The sequence below is a fragment of the Canis lupus genome, chromosome Y, assembly GCF_048164855.1.
Source record: "Canis lupus baileyi chromosome Y, mCanLup2.hap1, whole genome shotgun sequence".
Classification (NCBI taxonomy): domain Eukaryota; kingdom Metazoa; phylum Chordata; class Mammalia; order Carnivora; family Canidae; genus Canis; species Canis lupus.
In genome coordinates this window covers 1,348,605-1,367,500 of record NC_132877.1, presented here as the reverse complement: position 1 = coordinate 1,367,500, position 18,896 = coordinate 1,348,605, and the positions used below count along the sequence as shown (strand labels likewise).

The 18,896-nt window shown below is 54.1% G+C and overlaps 1 protein-coding gene across 2 annotated transcripts in view; it reads right to left on the bottom strand.

Annotated features, from left to right (window-relative positions):
• Positions 1-10,695, bottom strand: part of LOC140629138 (glycoprotein Xg-like) — a 27,666-nt gene extending 16,971 nt beyond the window's left edge. The window contains exons 1-3 of one of the 2 annotated variants that reach the window (XM_072818628.1): positions 10,356-10,695; positions 1,247-1,288; positions 585-608 (exon numbers count right to left, since the gene is read on the bottom strand). In XM_072818628.1, coding sequence (XP_072674729.1) covers positions 585-608; positions 1,247-1,288; positions 10,356-10,416 — 127 coding nt within the window. In that variant the 5' untranslated portion in view covers positions 10,417-10,695. The remainder of the gene's footprint in view (positions 1-584; positions 609-1,246; positions 1,289-10,355) is intronic. The other variant, XM_072818627.1, reaches the window with a different exon arrangement.
• Between the last annotated feature and the right edge of the window lie 8,201 nt (positions 10,696-18,896).

Below are 18,896 nucleotides of genomic sequence, written 5' to 3'. Positions count from 1 at the left end.
TCTACCTATCTAGCCAGCCAGCATGTGCCCTCCCCATTCATCCAGGCACTCACCCATGCATCCATTCCATCTCTCCGTTGATGGACATTAGGACTGTCATCACCTTTTTGCTGTTGTGAATCATGCTGCTGTACACGTGAATCTCCACGTTTGCTGGACTCCCTGTTTTCCAGTGTTTCTGCTATATACCTGGGAGTGGTATTGCTGGATCATACAGAAAAACTTTTTGGGGTTTTCTGTTTGTTTGTTTTTGTTTTGCTTTGCTATTTGATTTGCTGCCAGAGGGTTCTCCACAGTGGCTACACCAGTGCCCATTCCTATGAACAAATGTACCGGGGCTCTGATTTCTCCACACCCAGACCGACTCTTGTTATTCTGTATATTTTGGTTCTAGCCATCCTGCTAGGGACGCGCTAATGTCTCTCCGTGACTAGGTTTTGCATTTTCCCGGTGAGTAGGGTTTGCCGTGAACATCTGCAGCCCCTTTGCACACTCAACGCCCCTGTGAACAGCCTCGCACACGCTTTGAGCAGCACCAGCTCCAGGGCGCTCGCTCGCTTCTCGCCAGCTGCCTCATCACTCACCTGAGCTTGGCTTATTGGTGGGTTCTGTGAAACAACAAAGAGAAAACGAATTCAATAAATCATTGACAACGTGTCCAAAAGTCACAGAAGGAACCATCAACACTCTAATACAAGGTGTAGATTCCAAGTCCCCTATTTCGTGTTTTGAACACACATCCCATTGCGTAGGTAGGGGGGAAAACGGGACACGGTTACGATCTATAGCTACCAGTCTTCCCCAGGAGCTGGGCAAAGTTACCGGGGGGGGGGGGGGGGGGGGAGGAATTTAGCCAGAGGATCAGCTCGGCTCATTAGCACGTAAGTTAGAGCCCAGCCTTTCTGGAGGCGATGGAGAGAGACTCTGCACACCTGCAGAGAGGCTAACTTAGCCAAGACCATGCACAACAGGTGGGAGCCCACCTGGTACTATGCAGGCCAGGAAAGCGGCCCTGTTTCTGGTGAGCAGAGGTAGGAGAGGTGGACGCGAGCTTAGGGACCTACTTCCTGCCTCCTCAACGATGCTTATGTGCTTATCCATTCAACAAACATTGTGTGAGCGTCCACGGGTGCAGCCTGAGCGTGGACGTGGCCCGAGACCCCGCTGGCGAGGGAGGCGCCCCAGACCCCAAAGCAACCCCGGAGCTTCTGCAGAAGCAAAGCCCCCGGGAAACACGGCCACTTACCAGGGTCATCCAGAGCGTCGGCCAAGTCAAAGTCACGTTGACCTGTGGAGGGGACAGTGGGTAAGTCGCTGGGACGTGAAGCGTCAGGGGTGCTGGCTCCTGGCTGCTCCCTCTTTGCCCCGTGTCCCCGCTCAGCCAGACAGGAGCCTTGGTGCAAAGCTCAACCCCCCGCGAGAGCTCAGCGCAGGGTCAGAGGGTCCTGCTGTCCCCCTGTTTGCTGGACGTGTGCCGTTTGCAGACACTGCTGGGTGCTGGGCATGTGCCAATGAACCCCGCAAGCCCTCCGTGCCCAGCTCTTTCAGGGGGACAGGCGCGTGAGCACCCCTCAAGGCAGGGGCGGGATGCCTCAAGGACCACAATGCATGCCACCGGCAAGGGCACGTCCTGTGCAAGCACATATGGAGGCCTTCCTGGAGGAGGAGGTGAATGACCGATGCACTGTTTTGAGAACAAAACACCCAAAGGAGAGAAAGTAACATGTTTAATGGGGCTGAACGGCAGACAAGAGCAGTCAGGCGGACGCACACGAAAACCCACAAAATCCACACACAGGGCCTTGCAGCCCTTCTGCAGAGGCGGCCCCCGAGAAGGCGGCTGTATACCTGCTGCTCCGGCTGCTGCGAAGCCCCAAGTCGACGAGGCTCAGAAACGAGGCTCAGAACCGGCTGTTTCCCTGTGTTTCACCCCAACCCCAAAGCTCCTATTTCACCACGACCCCAAAGCTCCCCAGAGCCGAGCCCCAGGCAGCGGGTTATTACTTTTGCTTTGCAAACAGGGCCCTGGGACAAAGCCTTCCCTGGGCCCCGGGGCGGGAGTGGGGCTCCCGGGGGCGGGGCGGGCTCCCCCGGGGGTGGTGGTTCCGCTGCTCTGCAATCTCAGGCCTCCCTGCTGCAGCCGCTTGCACCACCTGGTGCTTTCTTTACCCGCACTCCCTGACCTGCTCCCTCTGGAAGAGTTAACCTGGTGACCCATGAGCAAGTGCATTTTGTCTGAAACAAAACAAAACATTAAAAAAAATAATAAGAAGAACCAGAAAATGTTTAGGATGAGCTGAGAGCGGCCCCGGCCGCCCCAAGTTTGTCTGCAGCCCATGGACACTCCTTCCTGCAGGCCTTTCCACCTTCGGCCGCATCCAGCGTCATCGAGGGAACATCAGAAGACGTTTCCATCATTTTTTCTTTTTAAACCGCTTCCTTGAGGGGCGCCTGGGGGTGGCTCAGAGGTTGAGCATCTGCCTTGGGCTCAGGGCGTGACCCCAGGGTCCCGGGATCGAGTCTCATGTGGGGCTCCCTGCATGGAGCCTGCTTCTCCCTCTGCCTGATTCTCTGCCTCTCTCTCTGGGTGTCTCATGAATAAATAAATAAAATCTTCTTTTTAAAAAAGAAATAATAAAGCAGCTTCCTTGGGCTAGCATCTGGCCATTTGAAGCGCTCCCAAGCGCCAGCAACCACCAGCTCCATCCATTTCCAGAATGTTCATTCGGCTGTGTGCCCTCTGCCCTTCCCCTGGTGGAATCAATCCCACTGAGTGCGTCGGGGAGGGAGGGTCGCCCACGGGGCACCAGGTGCAGGTGCCAGACCAGGAGCTGGTTTCTGGGGGACTTGGGGGGCAGGGGGCGCACAGGGCCAGGCGGCCATGGGAGGGGGGTCTGCTGGCCCCCTGTGCGCTCCGCTGTGCAAGCGCCCCTCTCCAGGGGGAGGCCCTGCAGGTTGACTAATAACCATCGCCCTGCTGTGCTGGGGGTGCCTTGCCCCCGAAGCTCCAGACACCCCCCAGCCCCCCCAAAAGCACACCCGCGCCCACTAAACTGCTCCAACCAGCTCCGACCACGCCCGGCGTCCCAGATCAGCCAACGCCTCTGCATGTTATCTGCGCGGGACAGCCGGCCGTGACACCCATGCCTTCACGTGCCTGTCCCCGCGTCGCCACCCCCCACGCTCCACGCCCCCTCCTTTCTCAGCAGCACCGGGTGAAGCCCTGGGACACAGGGATGAGGGCCGGTGACCAGGCAGCCAGAGCTGCACCCTAGGTCTTGCCCTGCGGGCCGGACTCAGGTGTGCAGGGCGTTGTCCCCAGGGGCCTCCTGCATCAGCTGGCGACACAGCGTCAGGCACTTGTGTGCAGCACACTCCGGTCCTCCAGGCCCGGAGGGACCCAGCGGGCATGCCCTGTGCTCTCCCGAGGGGCTGCAGCCACCCCCCCAGCCCCGCGGCAGGGGTCACCATGCATTTCGGGTCCTAGCTGGGCCGGGAGGTGTCGCAGGCTCCCGATGTTGCTCCGGGGGCTCAGCCTGCTCACCAGGCCTTCGCTCCCGTGGCCACGATTTTCCGATTTTCCACCGTGGAGCCCAGGAGGTGGGGCCGCATGTCCCAAGATGTGTTTGTGATCGGCTCTCCGCTTAGCGAGCTCGGGGACGTTTAATCAAAGCCACATGTCTCGGATTTGTGACCCCAGGAGGAAGCAGCATCCTGTGTGCCGGGGTCGTGAGGCTGGCGATCCCGCTGACATCCCGGGGTCGGGGGGCTTACGGTGCAGTTCGTGCTGCTGGGGAGGCTGAGGTCACCATTATGCACAACAGTCCCCTGCTCCCCATTCCCCATTTTGTGTGTGTGTGTGTGTGTTTTTTTTTAGAAAAAGCTATTCTGGGGTCTTTGAGTAGCATTTGCAGGAACTTTGTCGTCTCCAAGTACCAGACCGGGAACACCAGCCCAGTTTGACCCCTGATCGGACCCTCCCGTCTGATCCCCACTGCACGTGTGACTCCGGGGTCTCTCAGCTTCTACACACACCCTTGAGCTGACACGACAAACGGCAACATGCAGACCGCAGGACTGTTGTTGGAATAATAAGGACACCGCGCGGACGCCGTGGCTTCGCAGCAGCGCGTCCCCACCACTTGCCCGCCTGGCCGCGGCCGCCACGCACAGCACACAAGCGCCCGCCCGAGCATCCCCTGCAAGCGCTGAAGGACCGCCCGCTCGGATCTAAGGGAGAGAATGGGCCCCAGGCAAGCCGTGAGCAAAAGGCCGAAAAAACACCAGCAAGCACAGCATGAGTATCACGCGACGCCGTGGACTTTAAAGAGGGTGGACCGCGTCCGCAGGGTGGCCCGTCACCCACACGGGAGTGCAGACGGGCTCTGAGAGGCTGTGATTCGAGCCCACATCCCTGTATCCGTGTCCCCCGCAGGAAATAAAAGAAATGCTTTTCCAGGCATTTATTTATTTATTCATATTTCTTCATATAAGGTTTTCTTTCTTTATTCAAGGCCCAGGCGGGTGTGGGTGCACGGCCGCGGGAACAGCTCAGCGCATGTGCATGAGTCTCTGGGGCGCTCACGAGGTTTCCGTGTGCACCGGGAGCAAGGGTTACGCAAGACGGCCGGGTTGTGAGTCAGGGCACTTCAGTGCACGAACGAGCGGGGATGCCATGAGGGACACTGCCCAGGGGCGGCCCGGCGGCTGCTCCGTGGAGCCGAGCAGGTGACCCCGCGGCTCAGGCCGCCCCTGGAGCCCCACCCCGTCCGGCGTGCCCTGCAGCTGAGCACAGCTGAGCCTCTCCGTGCAAGGCCAACCAGCTGTCCCCGTTCCCAGCGTCCCCAGGTGCCCTTTGGACGAAAGCCCGTGGGAGGGACATTCTGGTGGGATGGAGCGGAGGCGCTCACCCCACCCCAGGGCTCGGCGGAAGGGAAAGATTTTGTGCATGGAGAGCTGCGTGCACACCAGGGCTGTTCCTCAACCTCTGACCTTCTGCCTGTGTGGCTCTCAGACCCTCGCGGGAGTGTGATTCAGCCGTCATCTGCTCCCGTGCAGATTCCGGATCGGATCGGCAAGTCTGGGCGAGGCCGAGGCTGCATTGCTCAGCAGCTCCCAGGGGGTGTTGCGGTTGCTGCTGGCCTGGGGACCCCACTTTGCAAGTCCACCATCCAAATAGGAAAGACATGCTTCCTCCCTGCTCTGTCCAGTGGGCCGAACCCCCCAGGACCCACTGAAGAAGATAAGAGCCGAAGAAGAGCCTCAGGCTGCTTCTTCTCAGAAGTAGGAGGGCAGGCCGCTGTGCACCGGCCATGGGGGCCCCCGGGCATGCAACGTGCAAATATTCCAAGTCGATGCCACTGGGGCCACCTTGGGAGCAGCCCTGTCAGTAAGTCCAGGAAACTCCAAGGGATGGTCATGGGTCTTGAGCACACACAGCTCTGTTCACTTGCAGAAGGAAACCCACCCCCTTTTGGTGACTTGTATGCACATATGGGACCCTGCTGTTTCCCCAGACACCCCTGAACACGATGCATCTGGCCTCATATCCACCCCGAGCGTGAAAAACTAGAGAGGCCCATTGATGTCATCTAGGGTGGGGGCTCTAGATGCTCCCCACGTGCTTCTGAAGTCCTCTGGGTAAGAGGCAGGGGCTCCCCGAATTACCGACAGAGAAGGTCCCCCTGGGAAGGTAGGAAAGCACCCAAGATGGGGCCCCAGAACCAGGCACTGGGACCGGGGACTCTGCATCTGGACCCCATCCCCCAGCATTCCTGACTCCCGCCACCCAGCAAAGTTTCCCATCTACCTCCCCAGAGGATCGGCACTCTGTCCAGGTCATATTTCACGGCGATGCACCAGGATAAAAACAAAACACCATCGGAAGAAAACGTTTTGAAAACTCTTGAGAACGGTTTGCCCCAGGGTCGCCCGGGAAAGCCGTCTGCACGCTCACGGCACGAGAGGACAACGCTTTGCACGCAATGCACCCTGTTCTCTCTCTTTTTTAAAGATTTATTATTAATTAATTAATTAATTAATTTATGAGAGACACAGAAAGAGGGAGAGGCAGAGACACAGGAGGAGGGAGAAGCAGGCTCCATGCCCGGAGCCCGACGTGGGACTCGATCCCGGGACTCCAGGATCACGCCCTGGGCCAAAGGCAGGCGATCAACCGCTGAACCACCCAGGGATCCCCTGTCCCCCTCTGTTCTCAAGAACGTGGCCGTTTCTACAGCAGCTGCGCTCACCACCGAGGCGCCCCCTTCAAGGGCGCAGCTCAAGGTCACAGGGAAAGTAGGGACGCAACATGATTAAACAGCCCTGGATCCACCCCAGTCCTGCAACAGAAACAAACACAGCGATATTTCTGCGAACACAGCTGTGGGAGCCCGGGTGCTGAGAACGGGCAGAAAGACCATGGAACCCTCTGGAAATCCAGCAGCGTGGGTGTCTCGGGCAGTAGAAGTGGATATATGAAAACATTCTGGATGGTTCATATTTTGTGTGGACGTGGCCGGGCAATGGTGCCTGGATGTTTGGTCAAACACTAGTGTAGATGTCACCGCGCAGGTGTTATCATCTGTGGTCACGTGCCAGGAAATCACATCCGCCTCCGTAATGTGGGTGGGCCTTCTCTCATCTGCTGAAGGCCTTAAATGGAGTGAGGTATCCCGGAGAAGAAGGGACTCAGACTCAACACGGCAGGGTTGCATCCTAGCTGAGCTTGTAGCCTGCCCTGGAGGTTTCGGACCTGCCAACTACACAGTCCTGTGGGACAGTTCCTTAAAATATATCTGAGTCTGTAGATTGATGATGATGATAATGATGAGAGAGAGAGAGAGAGAGAGAGAGAGATGAGTAGTTGGTTGTATGGATGTATGGATGAGTGAGAGAATGCATAGATGCATGATGGATGACTAGATGAATGGATGGATGGATGGGAGGATAGATGGGTGGGTGAATGGATAAATGATGGATGGATGGGTGGTGCATGGATAGATATGATAGGTGAGTGGATGGATGGATGGATGGATGGATGGATGGATGGAAAAACGGGTGGATGGGTGAGTGCATGGATAGATATGATGGATGGATAAATGGATGGATGGATGGATAAATGGATAAATGGATGGATGGATGGATGGATGGATGGATGGATGGATGGAAAAATGATGGATGGGGATCCCTGGGTGGCGCAGCGGTTTGGCGCCTGCCTTTGGCTCAGGGCGCGATCCTGGAGACCCGGGATCGAATCCCACGTCGGGCTCCCTGCATGGAGCCTGCTTCTCCCTCTGCCTGTGTCTCTGCCTCTCTCTCTCTCTCTCTGTGTGACTGTCATGAATAAATAAATAAAATCTTTAAAAAAAAAAAGAAAAAAGAAAAGATGATGGATGGATGGGTGAGTGCATGGATAGATATGATAGGTGAGTGGATGGATGGATGGATGGATGGATGGATGGATGGATGATGGATAGGTGAATGGATGGATGGATGGATGGATGGATGGATGGGTGGATGGATGGATGGATGGGTGGGTGGATGGATGATGGATAGGTGAATGGATGGATGGATACATAGATGATAGATGGATAGATGGATGGATAGACGGATGGATGGGAGGATAGATGGGTGGGTGGATAGATAAATGATGGATGGATGGGTGGTGCATGGATAGATATGATGGATGGATAAATGGATGGATGGATGGATGGATAGATAGATATGATAGATGCATGGATGGATGGATAGATGGCTGGGCAGATAGATGAATGGATGGATGGATGGATGGATGGATGGATGGATGGAAGGATAGATGGGTGGGTGGATGGATAAATGATGGATGGATGGTGGTGCATGGATAGATATCACAGATGAGTAGATGGATGGATAGATGGGTGGACAGATAGATGGTAGATTGACAGACAGACAGATGTATGTACGTAGAGGTGGACAGATATTAGATAGGCAATATTTAGGTAGGTAGGTAGGTCAGACAGACACACAGAGGCAGACAGCTAACATCAGATTTCCCAGCCTGAGGACTAGCAACATTTGGGGCTGGATCACTCTGTGATGTGTGCAGCAGACACCGGGCGGCACCCATTGAGGACACCAGCCCCCTACTCACAGTTGTGACAACCACACATGACTCCAGATACTGCCAAGGGTCCCCTGGCAGCAAAGCCACCCCTAGTTGACAATGGCGGTCTGTCACATGTCTCCGGAGGGGATGTCACTTCCGGCCTGGCCGTGCAGGCTGATGATGCGTCACTGAACGGGAAACCCCAAAACAGCTGCCTCCTGGTGCCACATATCCATGAGTCTCCACCCAGGGGTCAACCAGATGGCCCAGTGCTCAGTCATCATTCCTTCCAGGGAGCCCTGACGCTGCGCGGCGTGACTCTGGGTGCTTCTGAACCTGCAGATGCCGAGTCCCACCCACATGCCCAATGAGCATCTCAAGGGGCAGGGCCTGCGTGGTGCCTTTAATCCAGCTCCTCCCAGATGACTCTGCAGCAAGGATTGGGAAGCGCCGCCCTACATAGCTGGGCAGATCCAGCCCTGCCGATGGGCCTGGTGACAAAACAGGCTCCAGTGACCCAACTGGCTTTGGCCTTCACACTCCTACATTGGCTACATCCAACGTAGTCGGAGGCGTGAGGAAAGAGGCAAAAACCAAGAGACACTCTTGGTTGTCTTTAGAGTGTGGCCTGTCCTGGTGGCCTTGGGCAGGTGTCCCATCCTCCACATATCACCATCTCAGAAGCAAAACCAAAACGCCCTGCACAGCTCCATGCAGCAGGCGACACGAATAAATGCCACAATCCGTGGAAAATAGGAGAAAAAGATGCACGGGAACACGGGAACGTGGGTCACGGAAAACAACAGCATGTCTATAAGGTAACGTCGCTCTGGCGGAACGATGGAGAGATATCTTAGATACGTGGAAATATTTCCTTTTTTTCCTGACAGACCGAACCCACAAGCTGGCCTCGGCAAGTTTCTCTTCTGCTTCGGCTTCCTCATTGGGACCGCAGGCAGAGGACGGAACCCTGCCGGGCCTCAGTTTACGCATCTGTAAGGCGGCGGCACACGTGGCAGCGACATCGGGCTGCGTGGCGAGCAGCGGCGTGCGTGGTGTGCCGGACGTGTCAGCGTCGCGCCACGCTCAAGGGCTCTCTGCTAACCGATCCCGCAGGTGCCCGAGGACCCGCGTGGCCCCTGAGGGCGTTTCCCTCCCTTCTCCCTGCACCGTGCAGGTGCACTTGTCCCAAGCGGGGACCTTCCACCTCCCGTTGACCCCACGAGGTCACGACAATAGACTCCGGGATGCGCTTTCCGCGGGAGGCGCTGGGTTTGCAGCTGCGCTAAACGCGAGCTGTCCCGTGTGACCCCTGCGCCCGCACACCTGGCCTGGCATCACCCCGCCTGCGGAGGCTCCCACGTGCCCTTCGGCACGTGCACACGCAGGTGAGACTCCCAGGTGACCCTGCCCGCAGCGGTGGCCTCTCGCTGCGCCTCCCGCGACAGCACATCGGGGACAGAGACAACCAACGCCTCGTCCCTGAACGTGTGTCGGTCGAGATAAACGGGAGGCGCCCCGGCTAACCGACACCCCCCACACACCCCGTGCCACCTGCCGCCCGCGCTTCCATGCGTGCAATGGGGTCTTCAAATGCCCGGAGTGGAGAGGGGGTCTCGATCCCGCACCCATGGGTGCGTTCCGGTTCCTACACACCCCGGCCTCGCCCCCGACACACCGAAGCCCCGCATCCGGAGGCAGCCCGTGTGCCCCCCCCCCGCCCTCGCCGCCGCCCTGGGTGTAAACAACTCACATGTTTCCATTTGTGGCCAGGGGCGGGCCGTTCACCCGAAAGCTGCACAATCGGGCAGAGGCTCTCCCCTCTGCCCCGACCCCGAAGCCCAATCAGCCCCGGGGGCGCCGCCCGCACACCAGCCAGCTGTGCTCCCGCTCTGTGTCTCTCAGCCGGGTGGTGACAGCTAATACCGCCCCTCAGGGGAATTGAAAACACCCATCGCCCCCTCCCTGCGGAGATCAAGCCCCCAGAAAGACAGGCCGGGTTTGCAAAGCAGAGCAAAACAGCAGAGCCGGGGGCTTGCCTCCAGGCGCTGCTGGCCTGCACCGGGCGGGTCCAGGTCCGTCCCCCGGGGCCGGCAGGACTCCTGTCCCCTGTGCCTTCCCAGAAGCCACATGCCCATCCCTGCCATTCCCGTCTGGCAACTCACAGTCGTGTATTCGGGGGAAGCTGCGCTGGAAGGAGTTTTGCAAAGCGGCCAGAGCGCCAGCCCAGCACCCACGGGGCTCCCCCTGGGGCCTGAGCGTCTCTCACCTTGTGTGCGCATCAGAAAGCCCAGCATCGTGACGCACAGGAGGCCCCACCGGCTCCCCATGGTTGGCGGCGGCAGGAAGGAGCCTCGGTGGAGGCCGCAGCCCAGAGGCTGGTGAGATCCGGCCTCCCGGACCCCACCCTCGATGTGTTGACTTCCTGTCTCCCGGCTTGGAAGGAAGGGAGGAGATGTTTCAAGCGGAAAGTATGAACCAAGCTGCAGTCCCTTTGCCAGAGGCTCGTGAGCCCAGAGCTCAGATGCCAAACCCCACGCCCTGGAGCCCGAGAGGCAAGTGCTTGCACGCCGCAGGCCGACCCGGAGTGGCGCCCGACGGCCAGCCCTCGGCCCGGCAGGGAAACTGGCATCGTCACCTGGTGCCAGTGGGCCTCCCTCCGCTTCGGGAAGCGGGCGCACCTGCTTGGCAGCTCTGCTCCCTGCAGGCGTGGGAGGCGCCACAAGATCAAAGGTGCCAACCCTGAGCCCGGGAAGGACACTCCCTACCTCTGGACTTCCAGATGCCCGGCTTTCTGCCTCCCGCCTCCAGAGCGTGGGACTTGACACAAGTTCCCACGTTCACTCAACAAACGTGGTCTGGGTCTGAGCCAGGCCCACGCTGGGGGCCCCCCGGGAATGCGGTGATGGAGAGTGATTCCTTGTTCACCAAGAGGAGGGGACGTGGAAACTTAAACCAGATGGTGGCAGTGTGACATTATGTAACATACAGATGAGACCTTGGGCGGCCCCCGCAGGCTCCGAACTCAGCTGGGCGTTGCAAGGGCTTCTGGAGAGGCTGGTAGCCTCCAAATGATTTTGAAAGCGGAGTAGGAAGGACACAAAACGGGGAGGGACACAGTGTGGGCTTGAGGCCGCTCAGGAGGAAGCAGGAAACCCAGGGCCACTGTGCGGGGGGGACAGCTGTAGGGGCGCTGTGCACGTCAACTGTTACAGACTGAAGGTTTGGGGCGGGTGCAAATTCATAGATTGCAGCCTTGTCTTTCCACCAGGTGGTGATGGTGGTGGGCCCTGTGGGAGTGATTACATTGACATCAGGTCATGAGGGTGGGGTCCCCATGATGGGATTCGAGTCTTTATAAGAAGATGAAGACTCAGTAGAGCTCTATCATGTGAGGACATGAGGAGAACACGGTGTCTACACCCCAAGGAGAGGCCTCAGGGTGAACCAGTCTTGGTCCTAGTGAGGTCCCACACTCCCAGCCTCACCCTGCCTGGATCTCAGGTCATGAGGGTGGGGTCCCCACGATGGGATTTGAGTCTTTATAAGAAGACGAAGACGCAGTAGAGCTCTATCACGTGAGGACACGAGGAGAACACGGTGTCTACACCCCAAGGAGAGGCCTCAGGGTGAACCAGTCTTGGTCCTAGTGAGGTCCCACACTCCCAGCCTCACCCTGCCTGGATCTCAGGTCATGACGGTGGGGTCCCCACGATGGGATTCGAGTCTTTATAAGAAGACGAAGACTCAGTAGAGCTCTATCATGTGAGGACACGAGGAGAACACGGAGTCTACACCCCAAGGAGAGGCCTCCTGGTGAACCAGTCTTGGTCCTAGCGAGGTCCCACACTCCCAGCCTCAGCCCTACCTAGGTGTCACACTCCCAGCCTCTTTCCCACCTGGATCTCAGGCACCCAGCCTCCAGGATAGTGAGAGCTAAGCCTGTATTGTGTAAGCCGTCCCGTCCTTGGCATGTTGTCATACCAGCCCCAACACACGGACGTGCCAACTAGGACAAATGCTCTCCAGGTGAGGAGTAATCATTATTTGCCTCGTTCCTCAGTGACACAGAGCGTGACTCAGCTCCTGTCCACGTCACAGCACCTGATAGATCACTCGCGATACCCTGTACATCCCGGACGTAATATACTTTCCCTGCCAAAGCCTGACTTGTCCGAGTGGGGATGGCAGGATGGCATTTGGATGCCAACGGTGCTGCGCAGTCGACACTGGGACCCATTTGCCGCTTCGTGGGCCACCACAGCAGAGAATGCATCTGCCCTGATATTTATGGGCTTTGTCCGACTCGGCATTTACGGCTACTCCGTATTCCTAATCAAAATACGCCATAGCCAATGTCTCCAGCCGCCCGAGGTCCATTGTCTTTTGTGTCTCGTTTTGTCCTGGAGCAAAGGAAGCTAATGACCGTGTGGAACGGAAGGTCAGGACCTCTTGAAAATGATTTTATGGCTGTTCAATCCCCCCTCCCCGAAACAAAAATCAGGACCATGGACTGAATTGGGCCTTCAAGAGCGAGGGCAAATTCCACGGAGGGAAAGGGAAGGGAGAAGGTTCTGGGTGAGCAAAGCGGAGGGGGTGCAGCTCTGTGCTCTCGTGTCTGGGCTTTGATAATAAGGTCTGTGCGGGGTCCCCGGAGGGTTAAGCCGATGACCGGCCGGGTCTTGACTTTGCTGGCCCTGAATGCTGTATAAAGATTGTGGGTCTTCTGCAGGCAGGGCGGACAACACCCCACTCATAACCAGGGCATGATGGAGACGCGGTCCTCACGTGAAGGGAAGCCCACTAGTCACCAGGAGATGAGTTACAGATGGGGCTAAATTTTTTTTTAAGATTTTATTTATTTATTCATGATAGATATACACAGAGAGAGAGGCAGAGACACAGGCAGAGGGAGAAGCGGGTTCCCTGCAGGGATCCCGATGTGGGACTCGACCCCGGGACCCTGAGATCATGCCCTGAGCCAAAGGCAGATGCTCAACCGCTGAGCCACCCGGGTGCCTCCACGTGAGGCTAAATTTAACGGAAGGATATCACAAAGGCTGTTGCTGCCACGCTGGGGGAGGCGACGTGGGCAGAAGTCGGGGGGGGGGGGCGGTTCAAGCATCGTTTAGAGAGAGAACCAGCGGAAACACGGTGGTCACATTCCATCACAAGGGGACCTTCAAAATACTCTTCTACGGATCTGGAGAAATTTCAGTCACTAGCGTACGGCAGAGCGAGGATTCACACCCAGGCAGCCTGGGGGAGCTTGGGTGGCTCAGATCGTGATCTCAGGGTCGCGGGATCGAGCTCTGCACTGGGCTCCGTGCTCAGCAGGAAGTCCGCTTGAGATTCTCTTCCTCTCTCTGCCTCATCCTCTGCTCTTTCTCTGTCTGAAATAAATAAATCTTTAAAAAATGTAAATGTAGGGAGCCTGAGTCCAAGACGTGTGCATCCTTAACCCGTCCCGCTGGTGGCTAGCCCCAAGCATGTGCTCAAACATCGCCCGTGAAGGTAAACTGAGGGGAAAATTGGATGAAGGCGGCTGGTGAAGGGAATGGAAGTGACTGTGGAGTGGGTCGAGTTGACCCCAGAATGAGAGGACGAAGTCAAGCGTGATCGGCAGCGCTTGGCTTCAGGAATGAACTGTTCTCCCCCAGTGGCTTGACTTTCCGGTGAATAACGGACGCATCTGTTTCCCGGTTTCCTGAGTATTTTTCACATCTGGACGACTCAAGTCTCTCACCCGGCAACTATTTAGCAATGACCTGCTTGATGAGAAGCATGGTGAGGTGACATGTGCCACTGAGCTAACTCACGTGGCGCCTTCAGGAGATACTCAAGTAGGCGTTTTGGGATGGCTTGTGTCTCTCTTCAGAGGGATACGTTATAGTCCTAACTGCCAGGAGCTCAAAATGGGACCTTATTTGGAAACAGGGTTATTGCAAGTGTAAGTAGTTGACATGGTCCACGTGGGCCCAGAGACGGAAGACGAGACATATCAAGTGTCTGGAACCTGAGAACTTCACCTTGTTTGGAAATAGGGTCTTTACACATGGGAGTAAGTGAAGGGTCTGAGATGATCGCATCCTGGATGAGGTGGCCCTACATCCGACGACAGGGGTCCTTCGAAGAGACAGAAGAGGAGACGCAGGCGCAAAGGAGGAGCCGTGTGAGGATGGAGGTGGAGACGGGAGGGACGCGGCCACCAGCCCGGGGACGCCTGGGGCCCCAGACGCTGGAAGAGGCAGGAGGGACCCCCCGCCCCCGGAGCCTCCGGAAGGAGCGTGTCCCTGCCTGGCCTGGATCTCACCAACCCCATGTGGGTCTCAGATGTCTGGTCTCCACACCGGGGAGAGGATACATTCCTGTGGTTGAACCCACCTGACTCGTCATTCTTTGTCACAGCAGCAACAGGACATTCCTACAACTTGCATTTTTTGAAACAAAAGGGGGGGGGGGAGGTAGTAGGCATCAACATTTTTCTTGTAGCACAGAAATCCACCCTTGAACCCCGACGTGCTAGCCGTTGGTGGACCCCACCACTGCCACGATATCAATGCCACATCCTGTTAATCAGCGCAATCATTCCATGCATCTCGTTTGTGTTGCTCTGTGTGACTTTTTTTTCCCTGCGCCTCTTTTGTTGGGTTTTTGGTGTTTTTTTTTTTTTTTTTCCCTTCCATCAAAGAAGATTTGGACTCGGACAAAATGTAATAGTCCTGAAAAAGGGTTGGAGCCGAACGGAATGCGTCTCCCAAGCCCACATCAGCCCTCCCTGACACGGTGACCTGCGCGAAAAAGGCAGGCGATTCACCGCAAAAGCATTGTCAGGACACAGAGCCCGGCTTTTCCGGCGGCCGCTCCGAGGTGGAGAAGGCATCCAAGAGGACAGCAGGGCTACCACGCCAGACGACTGCGGCAGCCTGCGGCCGGCATCACCGCCCAGAAGCACTCAGGTGCCGGGAACGCGGTCCGAGATGTCACTTGCAGTGAATTAACCGCTCTGCCCCCCCCCGCCCCCACCGCCCGCCGTCCAGGACCTGCGGTGCTATCCAGGACGGGAACCCAGGCCCAGAGCTTTCAAGCTCCATCCGACTTTGCAAAAATTTGCCCTTTCGTTCCTCTTTCCCCACAAAAGGCAAACAACAACAACAAAAAAAAAAAAAAAAAAAAAAAGGAAAAAAAAAAAAAACCAATAAACACATCAGTGAAGTCGGAGGCACTCCAAGGAAGCACCAAGTTCTTTCCAGCTTCTGTTTGGAATCCATCTGGAGAAGAAATACAACAGGGTGGCAAATCCAGTGATTTATTTCCCCCCTATTTTCTCAGTTTATTACGTGTTCTCCCGCAGGCTCTGTGATTAAGCCGCCGTTGCACAGACACCCGTTGACCGACCCTTGCTGGCTGCCTACCTCCACGTGGCGCAGAAGAATACAAAGTCACCGTTTCCGGGAGGCTTCGAACCTGCCTGATAAGTGGAGTTAGTGCACAAGTGCATTTTATTTATTATAAAATAAAATAATAAAATAAAATAAAATAAAATAAAGTAAAATAAAATATAAAATAAAATAGAATAAATAAAAATAAAATAAAATAAATAAAAATAAAATAAAATAAAGTAAAATAAAATAAAATATAAAATAAAATAAAATAAAGTAAAATAAAATAAAATAAAATAAAAAATAAAATAAAATAAATAAAAATAAAATAAAATAAAATAAAATATAAAATAAAATAAAGTAAAATAAAATAAAAAATAAAATAAAATAAATAAAAATAAAATAAAATAAAATATAAAATAAAATAAAATAAAATAAAGTAAAATAAAATAAAATAATAAAATAATAAAATAAAAACTAAATCTTGGTTGTGAAAGCTGTGTCTAAACCATCTTATCCCTCCCCCCCAAAAAAAAACTAGATTTAGGTAAAACAGACATAAAAGGGGAAACGAATCCTGATGTTTTTTTGCAAGTTTTGTTTCTTTGCACTTAGAATATGTGTGCATGTTTCTTGAGCTCCTGGTGCTCTGGTCTGCTTCTGCGCAGAGCATCATTGTAGAGCGACTTTACCGATGCAGGTAAGGTGTGGGTGCACACAGCAGTGTGCACGCTTGTGTGTGTGACGCTTTTTATGTATTTTTTAAAAGACTTTAATCTATTTATTCATGAGAGACACACAGAAAGAGGCAGAGACACGGGCAGAGGGAGAAGCAGGCTCCCTGCAGGGAGCCTGACGTGGGACTCGATCCCGGGACCCCGGGACCCCGGGATCATGCCCTAAGCGAAAGGCAGACGCTCCACCACTGAGTCCCCCAAGCTGCCCCAATACTGCATGATTCAGAAGGCCATGGGCACATAGACACAGAGGTGGGACAAGCCAAGGGACGCTCAGGACCGCCAACAGCCCCCAGAAGCTGGGACACAGACATGGAGCAGACAGTCCCCTGGAGCCCCAAAGAGGAATCAGTGCCGTCCACACCTTCGTCTCAGACTTTGGTGTCTGGATCGGAGCAAGAACACGGTTCTGTGGTGGAAGCTTCCCCATCTGTGGTCCTCAGTCACGGCCACCTCAGGAAACCAGAACACGACGGTTTCGTATGTGGTGACAAAAATATCTTGGAACCAGACAGATGCAGTCGGAGGCACAATGTTGGGAACGTGCTACATACAGGGCAGGCATGAGGGTTTTGTTTATGCTCTTGGCCCTTGGCGCCAGATGATGACCTAGAATGACCCCATCCCAGCATGATGAGGGTGGGGAGCTTGGACGTGGATGAAGGGATGTGGACAGCTTCCCTCAACCCCATACAGATGGATATAAGGACAAAAATTTGCAGAATATAAAATGCCTGTTTCAATCACCCCAGGCTAATGATAAAAATGCAAAGAGCTGCAGGTGTCGTGGGAAGTGGACGCAGCCAGCAGGGTGCAGGGAGGTGAGGAGCCCAGGGCCGCGTAGGGGGCCCACGACCTCCAGAGTGGGACCTCTGACGACGTGCCTCCTAGCAAGTGTTGTCTCTCTGGAAAATAGTAGGAATGATCCGTGTCTACACGTGAGCTCAGAGGCTGGAATATTTACAATATTCAATAAGAAATGATGGAAAAGCATGGAGATTAGTGTTGGAATCAAGGTACGTCTGCGTGGAAGGCGGATGAACCCGACGAAAGCCAGCGACATGGATCAGAAATTAAAAGCACAGAAATGGGGAAGCGTATCCTCCAACCCTCATTTGAGAACCGAAACTGGAGACACAACAATAGTACAAAGTCATAAGGATGTAGTGAATGTTGAACAATTAGAAGGAAATTCTTTGTTCAAATCAATGCAGTGGCATTTGAAATCTCAGGAAACATGGATGATTTTTCCAATGAAGAAGTGGAAATAAAATTTAAAAAAAAATTTTTTTTAATTTTTCTAAGACAGAAGCCAATTACCCCCCCTACACACACACACACCCTCTTGCCTAACAAAGCTGCCCTCAGACAATAAACATACAGACGCTCCGACAAATGTATAATGTCAGGGATTCCTTGGTGGCAACAACCTGCACACAGCTCACATCGCCTGGCTAAATACATCATGACCCAGGTTGAAACCCTCTAACCGTAAAAAAATAAAATAAAAATAAAATAAAAAAATAGAAAGAAACCAAACCCTCTAACCATGTTACTGTGTCCCATTAGCCCTTACATACATTTTCTAATCCTGATTTCAAAACCGTGACACTATGCCTTCTTCATATAGAAGCCTGAAAATGATTAAACAAAGCCATTTTTGTCAAGATACCTAATGACCAAATGAGCCACCTAATTCCAATTTGATTTCTCAGAAGATGCTTTCTTTTCATGTCAATGTGAACTCAAAGCGGTTCTACAAAGATGGGCATCCACCCTCCATTAAAAAAAAAAAATCAGTCCCATTGATGTATCGCTTAAATGTAGATTTATTTACAAAGGAGTCATGATTTCATATACCTTAAAAAAAATACCCATGGTCTCCGTATTCTCGTCTTTAAGGAGACATTTACGCTGATGGTATGACTGCAATGCTTACAAAAATGTCAATGTTGTTCACAGAGTTTATGATTTTTAAATTACAAAGCAAGTTTGCATGTGGAATCTGACCTTAAAGGCTCATTTGAGAAGAACGTGGATACTTCTGTGCTGTGTTTGTCACCTAGGTTTCGTGCTAGCTAAGCAACAGGGCCCAAGCGTATTAGATAATCCAGCCCTCAGCCCTTGACAACTGGTCGACCCCAACTCTTGAGAGGTTTGTGTTATGTCCTCCAGAATCCAGTGTCCTGTCCAACTCCGTACACACTTGAGCCACAGGGGGGTAGCTATTTGCAGAATGAATTAATGAATGGATGTGATACACACTCAGGGGTCTCAACCATTTTTTTTTTTTTAATTTTACCACTTCACAGACTCAAAGGTTACCATCGATGAAAAACAGGAAAAAGAAGTTAAATGCAAAAAGAGCCAGAGACCATGCTCCCCATTGGATCTTGAGAATGAAGCTTGAAACCTCGTGGGCAATGGAGGGAAGTAGGAGCTAATGGAGGGATAGTGTCCGGGGAGGGATGGAGTCCTTAACACAAGGGACGAAGGCTCAGGGGCCCACCGCCCAGACTGCCAGCAGTGTTTCTGAGCTTCCAAGTGACAAAGACCCATGATGGATGACTGATACTTCCACCCCAGCCCTTCCCCTAAATCTGGTGATATGTGATGGCACACCATCCAGGTGTGATGCCAGCATACCCCTCGATGGGGACTGATGTGTGTGAACCTGGCTTGGACAACATG